Source organism: Micromys minutus, assembly GCF_963924665.1.
Source record: "Micromys minutus genome assembly, chromosome: 3".
Lineage (NCBI taxonomy): Eukaryota > Metazoa > Chordata > Mammalia > Rodentia > Muridae > Micromys > Micromys minutus.
The window spans coordinates 30,357,253-30,383,968 of NC_137972.1; the positions used below are offsets into that span (position 1 = coordinate 30,357,253).

General features: G+C 50.0%; 1 protein-coding gene across 2 annotated transcripts in view; it reads right to left on the minus strand.

The window, feature by feature from the left end:
* Positions 1-5,022: 5,022 nt before the first annotated feature.
* Positions 5,023-26,716, minus strand: part of IFT122 (intraflagellar transport 122) — a 56,496-nt gene continuing 34,802 nt past the window's right edge. Inside the window, exons 15-28 of one of the 2 annotated variants that reach the window (XM_080913992.1) lie at positions 26,371-26,424; positions 23,301-23,462; positions 18,962-19,128; positions 16,821-16,992; positions 15,477-15,579; positions 13,409-13,549; positions 12,316-12,413; positions 9,468-9,568; positions 8,323-8,488; positions 7,751-7,862; positions 7,230-7,355; positions 6,210-6,289; positions 5,836-6,000; positions 5,023-5,475 (exon numbers count right to left, since the gene is read on the minus strand). In XM_080913992.1, coding sequence (XP_080770118.1) covers positions 5,386-5,475; positions 5,836-6,000; positions 6,210-6,289; positions 7,230-7,355; positions 7,751-7,862; positions 8,323-8,488; positions 9,468-9,568; positions 12,316-12,413; positions 13,409-13,549; positions 15,477-15,579; positions 16,821-16,992; positions 18,962-19,128; positions 23,301-23,462; positions 26,371-26,424 — 1,737 coding nt within the window. In that variant the 3' untranslated portion in view covers positions 5,023-5,385. The remainder of the gene's footprint in view (positions 5,476-5,835; positions 6,001-6,209; positions 6,290-7,229; positions 7,356-7,750; positions 7,863-8,322; positions 8,489-9,467; positions 9,569-12,315; positions 12,414-13,408; positions 13,550-15,476; positions 15,580-16,820; positions 16,993-18,961; positions 19,129-23,300; positions 23,463-26,370; positions 26,425-26,716) is intronic. The other variant, XM_080913993.1, reaches the window with a different exon arrangement.

The window sequence follows — 26,716 nt, forward strand, 5'->3', positions numbered from 1 at the left end:
GTGACCTTCTGTCCCTAAGCCTGAGGCTGATTCAGCATCCGGGAGATATCATTCTAATACTAATCCCACTGCTGCCACTGGAGCCTAATTGGCTTGCAGGGGGCCAAGGTGACATCGGGTGGAAGCCCTTAGGTAAAGAAAGGGTGTTTCGCTTGTCTGTTCCCAGAGTCCCTCAGGAAATTCTCCCCATGTCAGTCTGGTGGCCTCAGGCTGCAACTGGAATCTTTGGGCCCTAAGTTCATTTCTCCACATTTCTCCAGTTGACAATGTCTCCTCTAAACTCAGCTATCCCATCTCTTCCCAGGATACTCTGATTTATCCAGTCCTCTGGCCCTCACACTAGCTCACTTGACAGATCTGAGCTTTGTGTACAGTCAGCTCAGTCCGTCACCTCCAGGCTCACCCCACCCCCGGCCCAGCAGCTCGATAACTATTTGTTGCATTCAATTGGAATTTGCTCACTCACTTGTTCATTAAACATTCATGAGGCGGCCACCTGGGAGATGAAGGAGGCGCCCATGGACTTGCTCAGAGTGCTTCTAGCTCGAGCAAGACTCAGCCAGGGGAGGAAACACATTCCAGGCCAGGGAGGGATGACCATGGGCTATGGAGGTGGGAATGGCCTTCTGGGCGCAACAGGATACCGTCCCTGCATGAGGGAGCAGGCTGTTAGGTTATTCAGGTGAGTGTGTGGGGCCTAGAGGCCATAGTGAGGGGCATAAGAAGTTTTGCTTTGAGCATACAGCTGGGTGAATCTCAGGGGCAGAGAGGATGACCAGGGGCCTGGGGCTCTGAGGCTTCAGAACTCTATGTAGGCTGAGAGATGGTCCTACTTGCCTGCTGGGGATGCCAATCTGAGGAAGAGGTCCTGGACTGGGCCTGGTGTCTGAGGATGTTAGGCCAGCATCTTTCCCATGTAGCTGTGATGCCCAGCTCCCTCCCTGTGAAGGATGCTCCAAGCTCACTGTCAGGCTGATACATGAGTGTAACGGCCACTGAGTCCCAGAGGAAGAATTTGATTCTGGGGGTCCGAGGGAGACAAGAAAGCACTGGATGCAAGACGCTAGCACCCTATGAGAAAAATGGTTCAGGGTAGACAGGGAACAAAAGAAAAGTTCCTACTGTGTAATTATACTGCACAACCTTTCTGAGAAGGTAAGGGCTGATAGTGGGAGAAAATGACATGCCTCTTGCCACATAGGTATCCAGGCAGTACAGACCCTGGAGCCTGGGCACAGGCTGACCAAGGAAGTATTTGTCTCTGAGCCTTGAGGCCCTTAAACACTGCACCTGGGATTCCTAGATGTTTCTTTAGGAAAGCAACCCCATTCCATGCAGGTGCCCTGTTTGAGAAAAGGAATACAGGGCAGGTATGTGTGTCAGGGGCTAGAAGTTGGCCTCCAGCAGTTTAAGGAGCTTGGCTTGGTGATTAAGACCTGCATTAATGAGGTCAAGGTGGAGGTTCTGATTCTGACATGACCCCCAGATCTATCCTGCCTCCTCCCCAGCCCAGCAGTGCCTCAGCAGCCTCTGCAGCCAGCTTGTGTTTGAAATAGCTGGGAAGCTTCATTCTGGTCTCGTTGGAGACTTTGCCCATCTCCTAAGCTCTAATGTGAGCCTGCAGGGTGGACTGGGTATACAGCAGGTAAACACCTGTTGACCCAGTGAGGGAGTGGGCAAGCAGGGTCACCTCTGGGAACACTGCCCCTCTCTAACTTGGACAGGTCGAAAGCTGTCACTGAGCTGAAGGGACACTGGAGTCTGTACAGGGTGTTGGCTCAGTGAGACAAGCTCTGAGTGAGTTGAGTGTTATTAGAAGCCATCAGCTGATTGGCACTGTGTATCTTCACCTATGGAGAACTGGCCTAGAGTGGGTCACCAAGGTCACATAATTAGCCAGCAACAGCCAGGGTTATAACCACACAGTCTACAGAATTCTATTGCCATCTCCCACATCCTCCATCAAAACAGTTCTTAGGAGAGGGCAGCCTGTCTGCCTCATCAAAGCAACAGTCACTAGAGGACAGGACCTGGACTGAGTCATTTGGACTCAGATGAGGCAATGAGCACCCAAAGCAGATTCTAGTTTGTGTCTCTGAGTCACTCTAAAACCCCGGAAATCTCCACTTCCCACTCTGGGTCTCTGTTCTCTGGGTATGGAGAGTCTGGGCCATCACAACCTGTCTCTATCAGTGCAGTTAAGGTGCCATGGCTCCTTTGCATGATTTGATGTCCCACTCTGGCCCTGGGCCAAGTGTAGTGATACCCTTTCCTGAATCCCTGCCTCTACAGACTGATAAAGCTCATCACCTCAGTCCCTCTGCTTCTCCCTTCAGGTCTCCAAGGAGAGCCAACCCCACCAGGCATCACAGCACAGCCCCACTGTGTATATTGTTTACTAACTACATTGACACCAACCTAGACCATTTTGTTGTCCTTCTGATCCACATTCATTTGTGTATCCAGAATGCTGGTCAGCTGAGCCTGTTTGTGTGTTCAGCTCTTGGTCCATAACAGTAGGTATTTAAGACACATTGGCCCTGCAGGCTAGAAACCCTCAGCAGAGGTGATGCTTACACAGTCTAGCTGATCTGCAGTTTGAGTTCTCAAGTCAAGGGCATTGAAAAGACCAGTGCTACACAGGGAGTGTCGTCAGTGAAGAACTGTGAGGTGCTGTCTCTGAGGCTAGCTGCAGCCATGTTGGCCCTTCAGAAGCAGGGGCAGTCACAGGGCATTGAACGGAGGATTAGGGACTTAGTCACCTTCCCTTACAGCTCTTAAGCCTCAGTAGGAAAAAGTGCTGCTGGGTCAGCAGACCCCTCCTTTTCGCCTCACCTGTGGCTTAGTCCTCTTGGTTGTATCACCACAGCTTTGCTGAGGACGTCAAGGGACGTCACTCCTTTCCTTCCTTACAGGCCTAGTGTTTGCTACACACTCTTATTGTACTAAGTGCTGTGGCATCTCAGGGCAGCTAATGAACAAGAGAACAGCAGCAGTTAGCTCCTAGCTGTGCCTGCCCTGCTCAGCCCTGCCTTTGATGTGGATACAGAGCTAGCAAAGAGACATAGCTGAGGAGTACTAACTCTGAGGCAGAGCATGGGGGCTCTGGCCTCAGCAGCCTTTCAGGAAGAATCTATGGAAATTTAAGTCTCACAGGAGCGTAAGTGGCCAGGGCTGTATGGGCAGGCCTATAAGCCTGGGAGGCTGGCTGGCTCTAATTGAGGAACCACTGTGCATCCCAGACAGGGAAGGACCAAGATTGTACCTGTGCTCTAGGCAGGTGCTTGAAGTCTGGGTGAAGGGTGGGGGAACAGATGGGTTAGAGCCTTGCCGGGTGGTGACCTCGGTGTCCCATCACCTCAGCCAGGGTGTCAAACCTCTGAGGCAGAGCATAGTGGGGACAGGGCCCCTAGCTTCAGCAGCTATAGAGGGAAAGGTTAGGGAACAAAAATCCATAAAGACACTCCACTCACTGGTTGTGGCCCAGCCAGTCATCTCCCATCATCCTCCTCTTTACTGTGACATGCAGCATCAGGATGCAGGCCCTGACGAGTTTTACCAAACTCCAGCAGTCACCTGTCCCTGGTCTCAGCCTCAGCCTGCCAAAACTCCAGAAAAATCCCTGTCCTAGCTCCCTTCAGTCAGGGTCACTGAGCTCCATACATGCTGGCTACAGTGTAAACACTGTACGCAAGCTGAAGAAGGGCCTTGTGTACAGAATATGCTGGGCTGAGTCCAGGTAGGGAAGAGAGCAGGACATTGTACATGGTGGTCTGCAAATGGGTGCGGGTCCAACTTTGGTTCAGCATGTATGTTCGTTCAACAGCGCAGTCACTAAGCCTCAGTTTCACCATCTAGAAAGGGTACCTCTAGAGGCTGCTCAGACCAGACACGATGATTCATCAGCAGATACTGAGGCTGTGGCCAGGCTCAGCCTCAGGGCCTTGGCTCCCAGCAGGAATCACCTGAATTTTTGTGATATGGGCTGAGAGGATGCATGCCAGCATCTCAGACAGCCCCCCTGCCTCCAGCCAGAGACCATCTGATGTGTCACAGTGATTGACGCCTGTTGGGTAGCTGGCACTGTTTCCTTCCTCGCCCCACTTTTTTCCCAGCCATATGCAAATGATTTCAGTTCAAGGCACGCGCTAATGGAAATCCTAACACATTAATAAATGTTTAGTGGGAGAGAGAGCATGCATGATCATAAGCAATTAGACACTCGACGGAGGAGTTGTGTTGGCACAACTGTCTGGCTTCCTCCTTCATTCCCCCATCATCTCACAGAGGCAGTGGGGGTGGGGAGGGTCTGGACCTCGCCTGGATCCCTCTTTCATCTCCACAGAGGCAGAGGAAGCGGGGAAGGGCCTGGACCTTGCCTGGCCTCTGCCACTCACTCTGTCCTCATCTCTCCGTCCCAGCAATGGGCATGCTACTACCAGCCTCGCAAGGGAGTCTTCAGCATGGCTCCTGACTGCTCAATCTCCCTGCTTCTGCCTGTTAAGATAGTGGGGGAGGGGTACAGCGTTGCTGTCTGTCCCTGGACAGGTGGCATGCAAGAGGACTATAAGGATTACAACTCTAGGTGCCCTCCTCATGGCCGGAAGCCCGTGGGCCTTAGAACCTGTTCTTCTAGTGATAACCAACACAGGGGCTATGACCGAACAGTTCCCTTCCAGATTCTGCCTGATACACACAGCACTCTGTAGATCCCAACTGGAGCTCCCATGTTTCATGTCCTGGAGTAAAGGAAAGGGGTCACGAGGCTGAGTACGTGGTGGGAACACTCCGGGGGCTCTGAGGACAAGACTGTCAAGATGGATCCTCATTAAACCAAAATAAATAAACAACAACAAAAACGCCCACGCCCCTGCCCCTTCCCATGGTGCTGTTTGATTAGATTACATTTTAAGAGCATGCAAAAGCAATGTTCCTTTTGGATCAAATTAGAAACAGGTGCACTTTTGCATAAGGAAATGAAGTTGCAGACAATACGAGGACTTGCAGAAACGCAGACACTGATGAAAACGAGTAGCCCTTTTATTTGTCGTTATTGAGGCAATCTGTTGGCAAAGTGTGCGCGGTAATGGTCTGACAGATCTACGGACTCCAGCAGGCTGCCGTGAACACATGAGCCTTTCTAAAAGTAACAGATTTTTTTTTCTTAGAAAATATATGTGCGTTCTCTTCCCCATCTCCTGGTGCTATTTACAAGGAACGAAGTGCCGTAAATAGGAAATCTGTGGTTACACAAGGCAAGGCCCCTCCCCAACATACAAACTTCATCTGGCAGGAGACGTGTTCTGAGGATTTAATTCTTTCTCTCCAACAGTCTGGGGCAGCAAGGGGACCCCGGGAGCAGGTCATCCCAGAGGCTGTCACTGTTCATGAGCCAGTGTCGTCGATGCGCCTTCGACAGTAAGGGCAGCAGGCATGCTGGAGCACCAGCAGCTCATAGTCCTCTGAATGGAACATCTGAGGAGAGACAGCCCATGACAAAGGGAAGCAGGGCCAGGTGCCCCTCAAACCCTGAGCCGGGGCTGGGACATGCCGCCCTGAGGGAAGTAGCTAAAGCAGTGAGTGGCAGCAGCAACCGCAGACCTGCAGTGTGTTGACCTGAGGCCTGGAGGACTATCTGAATGAGTTCACAGGTACAGCATCCCTCATGCAGGGGAGTGCAGACAGGAACCAGCTAAGGGCCACTGCAGCCCGCTGGGCAGATGCAAGGGAGAGGGGAAGGCTTGGGACAGCTCATGATTTCCCCCTATGCACCAGCTTCCCAAGGGAGATAGTGAATGGAGGAGCAGAAGGGACTACCAGCTGTAGGCTAGGTACCTGAAAGCAGGAGGGGCACATGGTGATGGAGGCATCAGGCAACAGTGAGCGGAAATACTGCCATTGCAGCGGCGGGGGCCAGCGCTTGATGAGAACATCCCTTCTGCTCATGGAGCGCAGCACTGACCGGTTCACTACCACAGGCACAAACTCCGAGCCACCTTGCTGTGAGGGGTGGGAATGTACATGGGTGTTATCCCCTTGGCCTGACCCATCCCTAACAGTGACATGCCAGCACTGAACTACCCAGTCATTACAGAAAGCTATCTAGTTCTCTTTCTCACTTCCACACTGAGGGTCCCTGTGTGCCTGGGGAAAAGCACTGGTTGCATTCCACCAGGCCTCTCACCTCCACTCTTGAGGCATAGGCTCACCTCAAAGCTCAACTTGGCTGTAAATGGGTCATCTTCTCCTATGGAGTCCATGGTCTCATCCAGCCTCAATGTCTGGGAATCTGCAGGGTCTGGTCAAGGATAGAGCTGGAAGTCCAGTAAGGTTCAGGTACCAACAACCCTCCAGCCCACACATTCACTCCCAGGAGCTGAGCTAGGTGTTGCCTCTCACAGACTTGGGGACAGTGGTAGGTGGCTGGGAGGGACCTCCAGATGGAAAAAGGGAAAGAGAGAGAAAGGGTCCTATCATCTAGTCACACCATGGCTCACAGAAAGCGTCCATCCAAGGGTCCTGAGTGGATGGAGACCATAGGCCTAGAGCTGCCACTTGCGAAACTCAGCAGTCCCAGCCATAAAGTGAAGGGCAAGAACCACTACAGAACCCAGTCCTGTCAGCCTTCCTTCTGCGCAGCAGTGATGGAGTTCGCTGAAGCACAGGCAGAAGGGCCTCATGCAGGGATTAGGAGTATGCGGCCAACTGTTCCACTGAGGACCATGGGTGTTGAAATACCTACCGGGGACCAGCTGTCCTAGAGCCTCAACCTTACTACTGGTGTAGTTCCTGCTATAGAGGTGCGATGAACTACCCAAGGAAAGCAGAACTAAGGGGATGGAGAGGCCTCCAGGAGAGGGGGATGGACACCGGGGAGCTTCACACTCGATTTTCCCTCAGCCTGAGTACTGATTGCTGCCACTGAATGAAAAGGCTACCCAAGAAGAAAGCTAGGGGTCCCCAAGTAAATACACTACAGCTTCTGCTTAGCTGTGGGCCAGAAGCATGGCTGTGCCTTCAAGAGCAGGGTAGGGAGTCCTCACAGGAAGATGAAGGTGCCACTGTCCTTGTGCCTGCAGGCTCTGATCAGCTCTCTGCCCACTTCTGATGTTGGTCCTCACTGTGTGGGGACCTCCCCAACCTTTCTTGATCTTATCCTTTTGTTCCTGCCATGCTGCGTCCCCTCCCTGCCTGTGCTCCCCCTCCCACAAACCAAGAGCGTAGGATACTGTTGTTTGAGGTCTCCCGCCATTTGTCCTCCCTCTTGTGTCTTGGTGCCTCTAGATCGATGAGGGCAACAGCTTCTTCGTCAGTGATCCCCTCTTCCAGGTAGAATTCTACCAGGTGCAGTACCTCTGCGGGGACAAAGAGGGGCTGGGGGATGGCTTCAGGAGAGAGCTTTGGGACTGTCACTCACACCAGGCAGTGTGTGAGCAGGTAGAATAGCCAGAGCATGTCCCATTTCCCAGGCAGCCTCTCCACAGGCAAGGGGCACAGTACATGTGAAAGGACCAGGTCCCCACCAGCCCCTCCCCACAGTGGCTGTTTTAAAAGAGGTGGGCCAGGACTGCTCCCTCCGTCTCTCAGACTGAACAATGGACCCAGCTTGTCATTATGATGAGAGTGGGGCTTCTGGTTGGGACATGTTGGGACTTGCCTGTGTGGATTCTGGCAGCAGTTCTGTATCTAAGGCAGGGTGGCATCACCTTCTGCACAATGCCCCATGTCTGTAAAGCAGTGGAAAACTCACCATAGGAAGAGGCAGAGAAGATGAAGGGCTGGCGGCAGTTGATGCAGACGTTGCCAAGGTTGTTCAGCAGTGGGTTGTTGGTAGAACAGCGGTAGCACAAGGGAACCAGCTCCTATAAAACAAGGACATGTCTGCCCAGGCTGAAGCAGAAGTATGCACACCTCCACCTCCTCCCAGGGCCAAAGACTGCATGCTGTGGGGAGGCTGGCCAACTAAAGACTACACCTGAGGCTCACTGCCTAGACACCTCCTCTAAGCCAGACCTCAGCAGGATGCTATCTTCACAGGAACAATTGTACCCACTGGCAGTTCCTGCCACTCACCAGGTTCTAGGCACTGTGTCAGGCACATCATTTATGCTGCACAAGTACCTCCTTTCATTTGTGGGGCAGGGTTTATACATACTAGCCTGACAGAGCAGGAAACGGAGGCATTGAAAGCCTACGGTACAGCCAGGAAGCAATAGACCTGGGATTTGAATCCAGTCTATCCCAGTGCACTGGTAGGGGAGTCAAGAACACAGCAGCCATCTTCCAATAGAACCCAGACCAGGTTGAAAGGCATGCCCTTACCTCACTGTCATGGAAGGGCTTAGAGCGGATGGTCAGGGTTCCCAGCTCAATGGACTTCTGGATCCTGGCGGGAATCTGCAGCCCCCGTAGCTTGTCATAGGCATGCCGGGCTAGTTTGTAAGCACCCAGTGCTTTGCTCTGCTTGGCCAATGTGAAGAGTGTATTTCTGCCATTGGCAAGGTTAAGGATAAAAGAGGTGTGGCCTGGAGCCAACACTCCCCACTCCTGGGCATCTCACATCATAGTCAGTCACTTCTGTGTTTCTATTGGAGAACACCAGAGGAAGCTCAGAACCCAAGTTAACCAATCTGTAAATCAACAGAACTTTTGGGACAAGTTAGACTTGGGTACCAATGGTATCAGGGATGACTATGATGGCTCCTTTGGTGAGCCTGACCTGTTATCACAGTGAAAGCCATTTGTTTGGGATGTTTCCCCTGAAAAGATGGGTCTGGACCATCCAGGAAATGAGTTCTTAATGGTGAGCTGGGGGTGCTTTTCTGGGGCGAGTTCCTACAGGAGGCAGGCAGGCCAGACAGATAAGAACATGGAAATGAAATTACTTTCAGGCTTGTGAAATGCTGGACTACTCTGTGCTTCTGACCCTTCTGCAGCTCTCAGTGGTAGAGAAGTGGATTCACGGGACCTGAAGTACCCACATAGAAGCTGGGTTTGTGCACATCCACCTCATGGGGCCTCTCTATGCCACCCATAGTCTTTTCTGTGCCTTAGTATGGAGCACGGAGGTCACCTCCTTTGGATAGCTGTTCCTGACTAGACCCAGCCTTACCTGCATGTTGGGAACAGGGTACATATCTCTGAAACAGGTCTTGCCTCTTGTCACCCTACTAGATGACAGCTTAGTCACCTTGGCTGACACGGTCCCAGATCCAGAGGGCTTCCTGGTCTCAGTCCCACCTTCCTTTCTGAGTTCTGGGACAAGGTGCTGGCCAGAACTGCAGGCCAGGCACAGCTAGACAACCCTGAAAGCCAAGCTCCCCTTGGCACTGGCTGCTCAGCTGCCCAGCTGAGCCTCTCCCCACTCCCCAGTGGCTGCTGAGAGAGGGAGCTTCTGCCAGCAAAGTGCTCTGTAGAGAACTGGGGCCATTAGACAGAGGGCAGGGAGAGTGGATGGGGGAGGATACACTTTGGAGATGCCCAAGGGGGTGGCCTTGGTCAAGCTGTGCAGTAAGAACTTGGAGATGTTGAAGAGGGTTTCAGGGAGATCAAAGCTGAATGGCTCCTCCTGCAGCAAAAGAACAGGTATAACATTCCCCACTGAGCACCTACTATGTGCTGGCATCACAGCTGGACCCACAGGCTTTTAACACAGGCTTGTTGGCAACTACTTTCAGTCACATATATCAGAGGAATGTCCTGATAAAGGACAGCCCATAATACCCAAAGAATAGTGCAGAGTAGAGATTCAAACCCAGAGTTGATCCCTCAACCTTAAAGAATGTGCTTCTCTCAGCTACAGTGTCCCTGGGGATACTCTACTTCCTGAGCTCATGACCTTAAGAGAGTGAAGACATGACCTAGTGGGGAGCTTAACTACTTCCTGCAGGACATAGCAAGTCTCTTCTTTATTCTTCAACAGCTATTGAAGCAAAACGTGCCACCAAATGCACACAATGCCCAGGCTGGCCCAAGCTCTAACAGGTCTCTATGACCACTGCTGAAATAAACAGACCTAAACAGGGGTTACCAGCAGTATGGCCCAACCCAGCAGGAAAGGCTTGTGCATGGTGAAGACCTGCTTTGAGGGAGTCTGACACTACAATCCAGCTACAAGTGTAAGCCACACCTGAGATGTTGACAGGTTGACCAGCTCTCCTCCCACTGGAAGCTCTTCCTTAAGGTTTAGTCAGGACTTCCATAACAGCCACCCAAAGCTCTCAGAAGTGACTTTTTACTTTGGTTCAGAGCCTAGTGACTTCTCCTGAATTCCTAATTACATTTCTTTCTGTCCCCCAACCCCTTTTCTTCCTGTTTGTTTCCTTAGGTAGCCAGGATGATCCTCCTGCCTCGGCCTCCAGAGTGCTGGATTCAGGTGTGTGATACTTTGCTGGCTCATCTACTTACATTTTTACAGCCTCTCCTGGGTGTGAGCTGAAGACTCCAGGACTAGGGAAGCTATAGCCCAGATCACCTGTGCTTCCCTAGGAAAGAAGCCATCTGCCTCAGGAAGAATCTGTGCTTCTCTCTGCCTTTTTAGGATCAGCTCCCACTTGGCCCCAATGCCAACTCCTCAACTATGCTGACCACCCAGGCCTTTGCCAGACCATAGTCTACCTGCCAAAAATCCTTCCCCTCCCCTTCTTCACTTGTGCCCCCCCTCTTTGGTGGAGGAATCACTTCCTCTCAAAGAAGCCACCTCAAAGCTTTTCCCATGAGAGGCTGCTCTGTCTATTATAGGGGAATTCCTGATGGTAGGGACTTGCCTACCACTGTGTCCCAGACCTCATCATAGGGACTGTCACACATAGACACTGGTTGGGGGAATAGCCCAAGAAGGCAGCTTTGGCTTAGATGCCAGCCTGGGACCCACAGGTGGCCCCTAGCTCAGTGTGGTGTATATCAGGAACAGAGCTCAGCTGTTGGGTGAGGAGACCCATGTATAGACACAATGAGTAGGGAGAAGTAGGAAAGCTGGGAATCAGAAGCCCAGGGCTAGGCACTTAGGGCAGCTCAGCACACCCAGCACAAGCTGGACTGCTTTCAACACCAGCTCCCATCTCCATAGCCTCTCAGCTGTTTGAGACAAGGGGCCTAAATGAAAGACGGGTCTGCTTGAGCCCATAGACGCCGCTGGCAAAGAGATAGGTCCAAGTGGGACCTAATGTTTCCCATAGACTTAGACAGTGCAGGACACTCAGGGAAAGCAGGGCCTCTGAAGGCCAGAGAGTTGACACTGGACTGAGCTGAGTGGCCTCCTACAGAAGCTGCTATGACACCTCTGCCTGAGCTATAATGGGTGCTGAGCCCTCAGGGACACACGAGCTGCCATCTATCCCCATTCCACAGAAATGGAGACCAAGTACAGAGGTGTGGGACACCAGGCATCCAGGGATAGCTTGTGACCCCACATCCTAGAAGCACAGACTACAATCAGGAGACTCAAGCCCAGGCTAATGGGGCCCATGGGTTAAGTGGGTCGGTGTGACTCTTCTCTCTGTGGCACCTGGGCTTCCTCATGTGCAGATGGATTTATCTCAGAGTGTGGCTGAAGGATGAAATCAGTCTACATGACAAAGCCTACCTGTCCAACATAGAGCAGGAACTTGCTGATGGGGGGTGGGGGCACTGGTGTAGCCTAGCTTATTGCCACAGGGTAAGTTCACAGTGTGGGTTAACCAAGACTGTGGAGGGCTGAGGAGACACAGGATGAGGTAGATGGTAACTCATTTAACAAGGCCTTATCAGAAGAATCATGGAAAGGGGCTGGGTGATGGTGCCACACACCTTTAATCTTAGCAATAGGGAGGCAGAGGCAGACAGATCTCTGTGAGTTTGAGGCCAGCCTGGTCTACAGAGCAAGTTCTAGGACAGTCAGGGTTGTTATATAGAAAAACCCTGTCTCAAGACAAACAAACAATAAAAAAATAGAAACAAAACAAATATCAGGGAATAATCTTAACTAATTGTGTGTATTTGGAGAACAGGCCAACCCTCGTGTTTTATAGAGGAGACTGAGGCCAGAGAGAGAACTTGAGCCTTTACTGATCTAGAGAGGCATCAAATACTGAACTCCAAACTGGAAAGGCCTATCCCAGCCCTGTACTGTAATTTCGAGCCCCAGGGTTTGCTTCATGTGAAAAAAAAAGAAAGAAAGAAAGAAAGAAAAAGAAACGAGTGGCAGGTGAGGGAGAAACACCTCCCTTCCCGAGGAGAGGCAGGGTTTCCGGGCAGTTCATCACATATCACACCTCTCTGAGGCCCTTGCTGAGCATGGGACACAAAGGAGCCTTGTCAGCCTCCTTGCCACCTTACCGTGTATCGATGGATGGTTTGGTAGCCATGGTACAGCTCAGCCAGGTGCTGGAAATGATGAAACTTGTCCAGCATCACGTCCTTCTGGGCCGGATCTACTGTGAGGGAGGGGCCCAGGAGGGGAGGAGGGCAGGAGGGAAGGAGTGGACAAAATGTGTCAAATGGTATCTTTCCTTCCCAGGCTGCTCAGAGGGGCCAAGAGGGCAGCGATAGACAATGCCCTGCTTTAGGAGTAGTCCATCCTGGATGATAAATCTTAGCTGGTCAGAGCTCCTACCCAGGAAACACCAGATCCTTCCCAGCTCTGTGCACTGGGTCAGCACCTGCTCTGTCCAGCAGTGGAGGAGGCCTACTGGCCCAGACACACCAAGGGAGCCTGGTGGGATGGGCAGATGGCATCCTCACTGGCTCTCTGTGCTCACGATGCACCTCGGCTTGTCAGCTATTTATTGGAGATGCACATCAATGGCCAGGACAGAAAAACCCCAGCTGGCACCTGGGCCTGTGGTTCTGACTGGGAGCTGACAGCTGTGACTCAGGACAGAGCAGCAAGCAGCTCAGGGACACACTGTCACCCTGCACACTCTGCATCCAGTACTCCTCCCACTACTGCACACAGCCTTGGGGACAGCTACCTCCTTTCCTTCTACTTCAGAACTCCTCAGGGGATCATGGAAGCCACATGAATGAAAGCAAGTCTGAAACTGTCCTCCTGCCTGGGATGAAGAAGATTCTGGAGTAAGTTATTGTAAGGTGATCTCTTCATCTTCTCATTTAATTAAAAAAAAATTTTTTTTAAAGCCAGGGCTCACTTGGGCCCAGCTCCAGGCTTCCAGGTAGCAAGAAAGGGAGATGCTCTGAATCAGCAATGCAGGGTGGTACCTCCTACCCAGAAGACAGACTGCCAGCAAGTCCTACTTACAGGCAAACTTGAAAGAGATGACAGGCCAGATTGTGCCATTGCAAGACAGGCTCAGGGACAAAACACTCAATAAACAAGCCCAGTGCTTTAATGAAACAGCCCTGTTCTTCTGATTTTATCTGATGCCAAAGAGGGGCCAGGGAAGAGGCCAGCCGGCTGTCGCTCACTCACCTTGAGCCATGTCGAGGCACTGCATGGACAGCATCCAGTAATAATAGGCAGCGTCGTTAAACCTGCTCTCCACCACAGCATTGTGCGTGAGCTGTTCCAGCACCCGGACTGCTTCTCCCTGCCTCCCGGCCTTGTGAAAGGCTAAGGGCCATGAAAGCATATGCATGTCATAGGGAGTCAGCATGGAGCAGGGAGATTGTGCAGGGCTTACATGAGACTGCTCGAGAAGCAGGCCACTCATCGGAGCATCTGTGATGCCTTGCTGCTGAGATGTGCCTTTCAGGCCGCAGGCTATAAATAACCAAGGCTACATCCTGAAATAAGCACAGGGAGATACACTCCTTTTGGCTGGGAAATGGCAACCTACTTTAGCAAGGCACGGCAGAGAGAAAACCTGAGGCTCCAAAGCCTGGCACCGCTCACAGGGAACTTGACTCTACTCCACTCCAGACTGAAACTTTATGACTCCTGGGTAGCACTAGCAGGTCCCACTATACTGTAGAGCTTGGTGGTTCACAAAACACCTTCACTATTAATTACACAGTGAATCCTCAGGACAAAATTCTAAAGATGGAGAACCAGCCCCCTCCCCTTTAAATGAGAATGATGGGGTTTGCCAAGTAGAGACAAAACATCATGCCCAAGGTCAAAGAACAGAAGCCAGCGCAGTACTGAACCCATCTTAAGCTGAGTGCTTTCAGATACCAACCTTGAAAGATCTGGCTCAGCCTGCAAAACTAGACATTTATAAAAACAAGCAAAGAATTTCTCAATCACGCCTATGTCTAACAGAAATTTCCAGGGCCCCTCACAACCAGGCGGGTACCCTGGGACTGCCAGAAGACTCTGGGTTCTAACACCTGACCCTGTGTGAGCATCCGAATGACCCACATCTTCAACCTGCAGAGAAGGAAAGGTCTGGCCTTGGTTCATTCTCCTCTTCTCTTGTCTGAGTACCACGTTACTATGGCGATGGATTCTTGGAAGGGCAACACAGACAGATGGATAGGTTGATGTGTTTTGCCCAAACATGCAGACACTTCAGCAACTGGGTGCTCTGTAAATGCTGAGGCGGTAGAGAACGTGCTGTCCTTCATAGGGGCTTTTAACCAAGGAGCTCCAATAGGGGACATTTGTTCTGCAATGTGTCAGGAGGTGGTAACTGCTACCATATACAAGTGTAAATGAGATGCTAAGGAATACGACCCACCCACTTCAATTAGGAGACTTTCTAAATGGGCGTGAGAATTAGGCTCCCAGTTGGACAGATCTGATTCAATTCCGGCTCTGCTGCTTGCTGGCTTCACACAGCACATGTAGCCTCTGCATCTCTGCAGGACTGTTGGCAAGATTCAAGGTTATGCAGGTTAAGTGCCCAGCCAGCACCTGCCACAGCAAGGCGGTCACATCGCTAACTGATGATGAACGTTATCGGTTAATGTGCCATACTTGCCTTGGCTTCTATTTCAGACGCCGTCACACCCTGTGTACGGCTCATTTCACCAACAGAAACACCAAAGGGCAGAGAGGCTGCTTGGCTTTCCTGAGTCAGAAACAAAGCCCATTTCTTTCTCAGTAGAAGAAAATGAAGGTGAGGCTATGCTAGACACCAAGGGCCGTCCTCTCACTTTGTCCTGACAATGTATGTCTTGGCTCAAGTAACATCTCTGCAGCTTCCTAGCTAGTGGACTACAGGCAAATTCCTTTATCTCCTTCAATATCAGTTTCCTTGTTGGCAAAAGGTCCATAACTATGGTGCCCATGCCAGAGAGCATCCTGATGATTAAAGAGAAGGGACACTCAAGTGCAGGTGCTTTGCAAGGTTGGCAGGGAGCTGCTCAAGAGCAAGGACCTATCTAGGGTCCTGGAACAACAGGTTATGCAATGGGCCCAGGGGGCGTGGCTTCAATGCCCATGTCTTTGTTCTAAAGTCTTTCACCAGCAAAAACTGAGCCAGGATGAAGGTACCTGTCCTGGGACCTGCTGAGGAAGGGGCCAGGCAGCCTCTGTACCATGTCTCAGTAGCCCTCCCCATCCCTTTTACCCAGTGTGGGTCTGTGTGGCCTACCTTTCTGGGCTTCCTCAAAGCGGTCATTCTCTGCTAGCCACTGCGCATAGGGCACATAGATGTCATCTTTGAATTCAGGGTGCTTCTCACCTAGAGCAAAGGCCTAGAAGAAGAAGTCAAAGCATTCTTAATGAAGCGGCCCCCTGCAACCCCTGAAAATGTGGCATTTGGCTGAATCTGTTAGGGATGTCATATTTTGCCAGCCTGACAACTCAGAGGGGGAGAGTGTCTCCCCCTCCAACCACCCCCAGCAACACAAAAACAAACCAGCTCTTTGAAAACAAAAGGCAATTAACGGCAATATGCAACCGACTGGATTCAATAACAACACAGTCTGTTTCTGGACCACAGAAGCAGCACAAAATCGGAAACATTTTATTTTGAGGGTTTGCGTGGGCTCCTGTAGCATGGCAAACAGATTTCTTTTAATTGTGGGCGACACCTAAGGAAACAGGATTGACAGTGTCATCATCGCTGCTTACTAGCTGTCAGAGAGGACTGAGGACAGTGACTGCTTCATTAAAGCCATGAACCGCCTGCCCCACAAGGAGAGTGGGAGACAACCTGTGCCTTAAGAAGACATTACTGCTTCCATCTTAGCCTGTTTTTCTTGTCAGTGACCTGTCACCTCAGGAAGTGGAGCCACTTGGAGGGCAGACAGGAGCCAGGCTGCTTTTACTTAGGTAGTGCCTTGCTATGGCCCTGTAATAGACTGTCATGGTGGGTGAAATTCACTAGTTCTCTCCTGGTAACACTCTCTCCGGGGCACAGGCACAGGCACAGAGGGGCTCTGCCCTAGCTGCCTAGCCAGCCTTGGCCCCAGGACAGCTGTCTCTCTCATTTGCCTGGCTCATTCTTCTCTGGTCCTTTCACCCAGCAGTCAAGACTGAGAAGAGAACAAGGGCAGGGAGCAGCTGCCCTACAAACAGCTCTGGTATCTTGTATCTGAAAAATATGGTTGGTATTTTCTACCAAAATGCCACACAGGGTTTTAACGTCATGCTTGTGTGTCCCTTCTTCAGAAGTGAGCCTGAGAGTGTGGTGCTGTCCAGAGATGGCTCAGACCAGCAGCAGGGACCAGAGCTGTCATGGAGCTGGCCTAGAGCTGGCAGCCTGGATCAGTCTTTTTGAATGAAGGAAGGAACAAATTGGAAGTTTAGTGAAAAGGCCCTCCGAGATATTGTGGCTCAGAGACTTGAAGGCGAAACCTGATTCCAGGCAATGGCCCTCCATCATGAGGGCAGCCTCTCTCCATCTTGGCCCTCATCTGCTTAGCACCCATTGGCCTGTGGCCAGGGGCTCAGGCAGAGTCCCAACCAAGCAAGTGTACTCTCTCTCTCTCACCTCATCCCAGCGCTTGGTGTCCACATACAGCTGCACCAGAGACTTCAGGTCCCCAATCTTCAGGTAGGTCTCAGCAGCATAGCCAGGACTGTCCAGCTTCTTAAAGTAGCAAGCACACATGAGCAGGGGCTCCCGCTCAGCCTTGTCCAGCTTTCGAGCAATGTCTATCAACCTGGAGAGGTAGAGAGGACACCTGTGAGGCCTTGAGGAAGATCTCTGGTACCCTCAAGGGCAGGTTCTCTTCCCGTTCATTCTGCTCTGCCCCGTGCTAATATACTATGGCCATGGGAGGGGTTCCACGGGTAGTCCTGGAAAAATGGATGCACCATTCAGAAGCAATGGCAGAGCCATGAATGACTGCAACTAGGGACACTGTGCAGGTTGCCTCTTACACCAGTCATCAAGCTATCGGCAAGACCTCGGATCTGCTCCAGATATTAAGAAGGACCCAGGAGATTTCCCATAACATCTTTCTCACCCTCCCACCATCCCAAAAGGTGAGATGACTTGAGTTTGAGTCTACGCGAGGGTGGTCAAAGACTCCATGGTCAGGAATGTCCAGAGTGCTTGTTCCAGCATGGTCAGGAATTCGCACAAGGAAGTAGAGGCTGGGGCATGAGGCTGCCTCAGCCACTGTGACAGTCTGGAGGAAGTGACAAATGTGAAGCCTGTCCTGGGCTGGAAGGCAGGCCAGAAGCTCTGGCAGTGTTCTCATTCCAGGGAAGGTCCCCGAGGCCCAGTCACTCGGATCTTCCTAGTAGTGACCACCTTCCTACTTCCCATCGGCACACAGCTGGATTCAATGTGGGTCTAGCCAGCTCAGGATTTGGAGTAGTAGCCCTCTCAGGGTGAGGACTCTACCCAGCCCGCTTTGTGTGAGAACAGAAGAGGCTGTAACAGATCGGAATCTCAGACAGGCGGGCTCAGGGAGGCCTGTCAGTCTGCGCTTAGAATAATAATAGCACCTAAAAATAACACTGCTTAGCAGAAAAAGAACGTGTTTTTAGGGAAAGGTATCACAGGCAGCCCTCCAGGGCCCGAGTCCTACCCTCCAAACTGACATTCCTGGAGGAGAGGTACCTGTAACAGCCAAAAGAGGGACAGAACAGACTTAATGTCTCTTCCTTGAACTTGCTAAGTGTCCCCAGGGGAACTTAATACATAGCACTTGCAAATGAGAGTGACATGAAAAACTAGTGGGAAAGTAGAGACCATGAGCCTGCCTGGCTCCCTCAGCACCATCCCTTTTTGTACAGAGACTTCGTGGAGGCACAATCTCAGATCTAAGTGTGTGTCTTTCTGATACTATTCCTAGAAAAGGGAATGTTAGGGGTAGGCTACTACCCCCTGCTCTTCCCCAGGGCCTGACTATGCCACTGGCTTCTATCTGATGACCACACTGTTGCCTCCTAAACAACCAGTGACCTTTAATGAACAGGCTCCTTCACCTCAGTTGCCCCTTGCTCAGTCTCACCTGGAGGATGGGTGCCAAGTCCTAAGATAGAACCATCATGTGGCCTGTCCCCTCCTCCATTCTCTTGTATCTAGCTTCCTCTCTATTCCAGCTCCTCCACCCTCCCTTGGGACCACAACCATCATGGTCCCTGATGGCTTACTGTGTCTCCTGCCTATACTCTTTTACTTTCTAAATGTCTCTACCTGAGGGCTCAGCAAGACCACTTCATGGAAGGACTCAAGAAGGTGCCATGGTTCCTCCCAGAGAGTTGGCTTCCCTGATGGACTGAGGGTCTTCTTGTGCTCCTTTGGTATTATGCTGAGTTAGAGGCACTAAAACCACCCATGCCAGTCTAAAGCTTAGCCCTACAACTCCCCAGATCCTTGAGGATACATCAGTCCCTCTGAGGCTTGATTTCCTCATTTGCCAGATGAATGTAGGCATACTGATCTGGAGGTACAAGGGATAATCAGAGGCCTGAGGGGCAACTGTGTGTTTCCTAGGTCCCTACAACCTCCTTCTTATACTCCTCAAAGGCACTGCTACCTTGTTCAAGTTCTTCATCTCCCAGAGAACCTAGTCATTCTCATGTTTGATGCAGCTATTTAGAGAAACAATTTTTTCTTGTCAAAAACTCAAGAGTTAACACACTGCCAAGTGTTGCCAAGCAAGGGCTGAAACCTACACGTCAACCCAGCCATGGTTGCCACTGATCTCTATGGCCTTGGTGTGCTCTCCTGCTGAGATGTACATCTCTACTGCAGCTTTGGGCTCATTGATGTTTCTGGCCCAGTCGGCCTGCTTGGTGATGAGCATCTTTGTTTCTTTAGGGTCTCCAGATCCAAGGAAATCCTGAGGAAGCACAACAAACAAAACCATTCCGGATTAGGACTTCCTGTGCCAGCATTATGTCAGCTCCTGAAAGTAAAGTAGGGAAGGGCGCCACTTGGCTGTGCAAAGGAGCAGGATGCAGGAGAGCCCAGTTTTGTGTGATTGTGTGTGGGTTAGTCCCAGGTGTCCAGGAAGGGAGTGTGTGTGGGCCATCCACAGTGCTTCTGGGGCCCAGAGACATGTCAAGGATTGCCTCCATGTCTCCGTCCCTTCCCACTTGTTCCAAACACCTCACAGACTCTGCAGAGAAAGGGCAGGTTAATTTGTGACCTCCACACAGTTGGAGAGAAACACGAATGGCTGTGAAATTACACATACTAACCCTATAATCACCAGTTACACCTGAAATGACAGCAGATACCTCAGACTAGTGCTGAGCACATGGTCTTCTAAACTAAGCACACACAGTGATTCAGAGTTCTGGGCTGGCCCCTTGTGCCTCACTTCACTACCACACTGAAGTGCTTTTCTCACCTCTATTTCTCAGATGTTCTGTGGCCTGAACTTGGTTCATTCTGTTGGCTTTGCCCCTAAAGTATGTTTGTGACAGACAGCTGACAAAATACTCCTTGGCTCATTCTTTCTCAGCTCCCTCACCCCCATTTTTTGAAGCAGGGTCTCACTATGTTGTCTGGCTGGCCTGGAACTCAAGAGAGAGCTGCCTGCCTCTGCCTCCCGGTACTGCCCAGTGGTTCATTTCCTGAGTGACATCAGATCTTGTCTTGAGGTTGGACTATGACCCATAAAGGGACGGCAGGAGCCACCAATAAAGGAAATAGTTCTTTCTGGGGTTCAGAGATTGGGCAGGGCCTGAGGTCCTTTTACCCCAATGAAGGGGTGTTACTGAGGTCATAACCAGCTTCTCTGAGTTACCACCAAAGTGCACCAAAAAGAGTCTCAGAATGTTACCTCTTTTCAGGACAGAGCTGCCACTGTTGAAGCTGCCTCAGTGCTGACACTTTTCAAGGTGGGGCCTTTCAAAATGGGGAACTGAGAGACTTAAAGTGCAGATCTGCATTGCTAGTGAGAAGTGGTTTGTCTTAGAAGAATGTACCCTACAGAGAGTGCTCTGTATCAACCTCACTAAGTATAAAAAAAGCACTCCTTTCCTCGAGATTAATACTCATTTGTCAGGAAAGTGCAGTCAATGCATGCAGAAACCTACTTGAACAATTAGCTCATTTCTTTTTCCATTTGCTTTCAGGGTAATTATGTAGCCCCTAAAACCATATATTAGGTTGGCCTAAGACAACCGAATAATTCAGGAAAGGGAGGAAGGGCATCTCTTACCTGTTACAGAATAAAGATAGGGTTGCCTACAGCTGCCCTCTGCCTCCCCTTGGGGCACATAGAGAAGGGACTGGGAAGCAGCCACTGAGGACACCTAGCTTGAGCCATTACAAACACACTTCCGTCTTGGCAGTTATGGTGACATCAACTCTTCATGCACACAAAGCTTTCCTGCTCAGCTAGCTGCATGAGGTTAGCAACAGAGACAGGCATTATAACAGCACAGAAATGTCCTTCAAAGGGACTTTGGCAAATGAGTGCTCAGTGAGATAACAGAGGGAAAAAGCCAAAAGTGACGAGGGGGTCACAATGTGAGGCATCTCCCCAAGGGGACCATGTGGGTACACAACTCACTGGCTTGCAGGAACCTGACAGGAGGCACACCTCCTCCACCCCAGCAGCCAATGCAGAGGCTGTGATTTAATTCAAGCTGAGTCTAAACAGTTCCTTCAAAGCTCAACCGAGTGGGTTTTCAAAGGCTTTTTGGTTCTATGAAGCCAATTTACACGTTATCTGGGGGCCACAGCAAAGACTCTGTCCTGGAGTGGACAGAAGGTGGCCGTGCTGAGTGATGAATGAGACTGAACAGGGTTCTCATGCTCCATGCTTCTGATAAGGACACACCATACAAGAGTTAAGAGCATTATAATCCCTTTATCACCACATAAACATGTCACTTGTCCGGAAAGCATACAATTTATTTGTACATGGGAATGTAATTTAAAAATTTTCCAAAAACCAGATTGAATCTTGGGAAGCAATTTCAAGTAAACAAAAACATGCCATGTTAATAAGCACTGTATCTCCCACCCCCAACATAATGTGTATGTGTGTACACATTTCCCAAAAGCAGACTACCAAGCCAGGGTGGTGTGTGTGTGTGTGTGTGTGTGTGTGTGTGTGTGTGTGTGTGTGTGTGTGTGTATACAGGCTTGAGACGGAACCAACATACTGGGAATTGTGATAAAAAATTAAAATCAAAACAAGCCCAGAGTATTTACCTTCATGGAGAGCCACACCAGATGGAGTGTATAAACAGGCTACACTGCTGGATAGGAGGCAACCATGGGTGCAGGAAGAGCAGGTGAACCAGGAAAAGAAGCAAAAGGGGGAGCAGGCTGGCCAGAGACAGATATAAAGGCATCCACCCTGGAGTCATATGTGGCCCTCTCACTTTCCTAATATTTTTATTTATTTATTTATGTGTGTGTGTGTATGTGTGTGGTGTATGTGTGTATGTGTGTGGTGTGTGTGTGTGTGTGTGTGTGTGTGTGTGTGTGTGTGTGTGTGTGTGTGTTTATACTGGGAATGAACCCAGGGTACTAGTTCTACTTCTGAGGCACATCCCTGGATGTGGACTTATAATTTAATTCAGACAGACTTCTCATCTTTTTTCCTTTTTTAATTTAGTTTGACAGGCTCTCTCTATGTGGCCCTGATTGTCCTGGAACTCACTCTGTAGACCAGGCTGGCTTTGAACTCACAGAGATGTGCCTGCCTCTACCCACTGAGTGCTGAGATTGGCATGCACTATCATACCTGGCTACTTGTCATCTTTCCATAGCATGGCATGTTGGAGCTTTATACACTGTTCCACATGGTTCTCAGAACTACACTGAGCGATAGCTCTGCTATACTCTGAGGAAGAAGCAGAGGCTTAGCAATGTGAGTCTTCACTCACTGGTGACATGTGGGTTCTATAATCACACTTCACTCTGGATGCTAAGCAAGCATTTTCAGCTGCACCACATCACAGTAGCTCACCAGCAGCTCTGAGGGCTTAGTCTCAAAGAACAACCAGAGTTGACTGGCTGTGGTACCTAAATTCTACCCCTAGGATCTTTGAAGTAGAAAAAGCATTTCATGTAATGCTGGATGTGTATGTTGGGAGCATGGAAGGGGCTAAGGAAGATGAGGAAGAGGAAGCCTGAAACCCAGGTGTGAAGGGGAGGGACCAGGAGCAGCCCAGGGGTTCATCCTTGTATAAAGGAGCCACAGGATCTAACAGATTAGTAGAAAAAGAACCCAGCTGTTGTTAGGCACCAACACAGACAAGAATGGGGAAGCTGTTCTACTTGGAACTTGTGAGCTAGGTGATTAGCAGTTAACAGCCATTGAATGGCTGTGGCTAGGACTTGAGGACTCCACAGGATTTTGAGGCCCTCAAAGCCCCTTTGTGGAAGAACCTCACTGTTTCACACCTAGGCTTTAAGCCTTGCTGGAGGCTAAACTGTGGACATCTGGAGAACTCTGGCTCTTTAGTGGGGCTCTTGTGTCTAGGAAAGCTCCTTCAAAAATCTAGAGTGCCTTGGGGCTAAACTTTTAGATATAAAAGGGCACCTTCCTGAATATCCCATGAGTGAGGGAATCTGTGGAGACTTCCTAAACCCTCAGGTACCAGGTGACAGCATCAAGCTGGCATGCTCAAAGCCCACACAGCTGTTGCTGACAGGTGCTGTGAATGTGCTGTCCCTCTAACATCCACCTCCAGAATCAGCTTCAGATTCCATTTAGTAATCTGCCCAACCTTTTCCTAAGGTCATCCCCATTTTATTTTATTTTATTAACTAATTTATTTGTTATTTTTGGTTTTTAAAACAGAGGTCTTGTGTATTCCTAGCTGTTCTGGAACTCACTTTGTAGACTGGGCAGGCTTCAAACTCACAGAGATCCACCTGCCTCTGCCTCCTGAGTCCTGGGGGATTAGAGGTGTACACCACCACCATCCAGACACATCCCCATTTTCTGTTTCTATCATTTCTTAGATACATGACTTAAGACACTGCAGGTGAGAGCCTTGGAAACTCCTGGTGGCAGGCTGGGCCCAGGACATGGTGGCTTACCTTGGCATACTCAAACATGCAGAGGTCAGTATACATGTCGAGGGCGAGGTTCTCATGCCCGCTCCTTTTGTACAGTTTGGCGGCTTCGTGGAACTTCCCCTGGTATGAAAACACATCTGCCAAAAACAGGTCATTGTTGGTCTCTCCCCTCTTCTTCCTCTCCTGGAAAAATTAGAAGCACAGGAAATGGTCTCCACAGCCATGGCAGGAAACAGCCTGTACAAAGGCTAGCTGCTGCTATTTCGGGTCTTCCTACTGGAGCCTACACTTGGCTCCTGGGCTGCTATATCTCTCACCTATGTCTCTTGGGAACGTTCAACAACAAAAGCAGACTTTTTTTTTTTTTTCAGATCACTGAAGATCAAACAAGAGGCAAACCTTTGTTTGCTCAGTGGAAATTCCACAGGACTGTTTTCCTGTATGCTTGCCCAAGGCAACCACTGGATAACTTGAACAGTGTGCACTGTCAGATTCAGGAACAGCCCCTGCATTCTCAAGATCTCCCAAAGTCCCAGATATCTGGGTGGCAGAGCTGTGACCCACAGTGATGACAAACAAGGACAAAGTTTGGGATTTTCAACCAAGATGGGAGCCATTAAACAGGCTCACAAATCTGAGTATGCTCCTGTTTCTAAGAGATGAGGAGACATTATCTGTGCTGGCTGGTTTATGTCAACTTGACACAAGCTCCTCAATTGAGAAAACTCCCCCACCAGATTGGCCTGTGGGCAAGCCTGTGGTGTGCTTTCTTGATTGATGTGGGGAAGTTCAGCTCACTGTGGGTAGTGCTACCCCAAGGTTGGTACTCCTGGGTGCCACAGAGAGCAAGCTGAGCAAGCCTGAGGAGCAAGCCAGTGAGCATCACTCCTTCATGGTTTTTGTTTCAGCTCCTATCTCCAAGTTCCTGCCCCGACTTTCTTCATTGATGTGCTGCAATGTGGAAATTTAAGCTGAAGTTTCCCTTTCCTTTCCACGCTCCTTTTGGTTAGGGTGTTTTATCACAGCAACAGAAACTCTAAGACACTGTGTGTGCTAATGTCCACTTCAAACAGGAGACTTGCACTGCTCTCAGTGACCCAAGCACCACCAAGCATTGCAGAGAAGGAGGGTAAGTCAAGATCACACAAAGCTCAATCTCCATCAACTATGATTCTACCTTCTGAAGCATGTTTCCTAGCACACCTGGTGTTCATATAAATGTGTACATGCAAGTGTACACACTGAAGCACCCCACATACCTTTCTCCTGTGTTAGTCTAACGCTCAGTATTTGTAAACACTTGGCAGCACTCAGCCCCTCAGCCCCAGCAGTTGCTGTTTGCTTGTTTTCTATCAAGTACATCACACTGGAGGGAGATGAGACATGGAACCAAACTTCTTGACAAGCTGGTACAAGTTTCAGCAGCTGGAGACAACATGCCTCATCAGTGACAAAAATAATTTTAAACCTTCACATAGTTCAGGCTAATCAACCAAGTAAGCTGACATGTAAAACTTATGAGTGAATTAAATTCTTGTAGTGAGGTAGGTGTCAGCTGGTGTGGAAAGTGGGCCACAGAACATGTTTGTAAAGGACTGTCAATATGGACACACCATTCTGCCACTAGTATACTGACATCCCAGGTATTCAACAGGAATCTCCTGAGACACACAGCTCCCTGGTTAATGCTGGCTAGAATCCAGCCAGAATCCAGAAGCTGAGGCCTCGGGACAGTCGCAAGAGATCAATTGAGTGCTCTCTGTTTGTCCCCAGAAATTGTTCCTTAAGCACAATTCTCAGCTCACAGATCATAAGCAAAGGTAAGAGTCAGCTCCCTCTCTGGCCAGTTACTTTTGTGCAAAGAAAAGTGATGTTCTATAGCTTTGGATGAAGACTCCAAGGACCCCACTGGCTAACACCAAGCATCACTCCTGAGAGCCAGAAGCATGAGACAATGACACCCAACTAGCCCTTGCTCACCTGTGTGGGAAGAGACTGACAACCAGTGATCTGCTGTGGGTAGAGGGGGCAGGGAGGGCTCACAAGGCATAAGTGGCAAAGCTTAGGGAAAAGCGAGGGAACATTCTGGGTTTCCCCTGAGGTTTTAAACATGAGAATGTGCCCCACCCTCTCCTAACTTTCCTTTCTTCCCCACTGAACAGGGCTGACAAAACCACGTGGCTCAGCATATTAAGGACCTCATATATATATCACTCATACTTTGGTTGCACAGGAATACACTCAATGAACAACAGCTACCATATTATAGTCTCCCTTGCCTCAGTTCTGCTGGCCCCTTCCCTCCCCCACCCCATACAAGGCTGAGGCCCAGGATAAGTGTTTAATCTGCTGAACTGAGTTAGAGGGGCAAGACATTTGCAATTTCTTCACTGCTTCCATCTGGGAGCTACAATGTGTCTCACATTCCCTTAGCCTCACAATAAATCTGTTCAGGAGAAAGAAATATGTATGCCTTTTTTTACAGACAGTCAGACAGCACTGAGATACACAGAAATTAAAAATAGTGTCTTCCATCACCCATAAATGGTGCAGTCAGACCAGATTCTTTAGCCTACCGCAGGCCTTCTGGGCAGGAGCATGCTTTAGTAGGCCATGTTGGGAACATTTGGGAAATGCTTTATTCACTGGCAGATTACTTGCATCCAGGAGAATGGCAACAGCTACTCATTCCAGAGAGGTATACCAGGTTCTAAGAGCCTGACTCTACCTTACAGCAGTGCCAGAGAAGGATAGACCCCCATCTTGGATTTTTGCAACAGGGTTTCTCTGTGTAGATCTGGCTGTCCTGGAACTCACTCTGTAGACCAGGCTGGCCTTGAACTCAGAAATCCACCTGTCCTTGCCTCCTAAATACTGGAATTAAAGGTGAACACCAGCATATAGATCCCATCTTAGGAACAAGAAACCAAAGCTTAGAGAGACCCAAACCTTCTGCCTTATTCAACCATCAAGTGATTAATCAGGTGTTGCCTCTATGTGGCAACTCCGTTCCCCAGAACAGACTATAGGGCCTTCATCCCCATGTCTTTGGGATTACTAGCCTGTGATGGAAGATGCTTTCATCAGTTACCTCAATACTGCTGATCAACTCTAGGTATCGAAGGTCTTGGACTCTGGTGAAGGCCTATGGAAAAGGAATAAGAAAGAGTCAGCTGCTTTCTTGTTCTCCATGGGCTGATGGGGGTGGGACACATCAAGCTCTAGAAAGAGAGCCAGGAAACCAGGAAGGAAAGCTCGATTCATCATTGTATGCTTGGGAGGTGTGCCACCCAGCAAGGTTCAGCCTGTCTTCATCTCAAGGATTAGACCTTACAAAGAACTGTAAAGAAGTCCTGGGAGCATCAATCATTTTGGGATTAGGTAAGACAGAACTATGATCCTGTAGTCTACAGTGGAACCCCTTGCCAGACACAGCT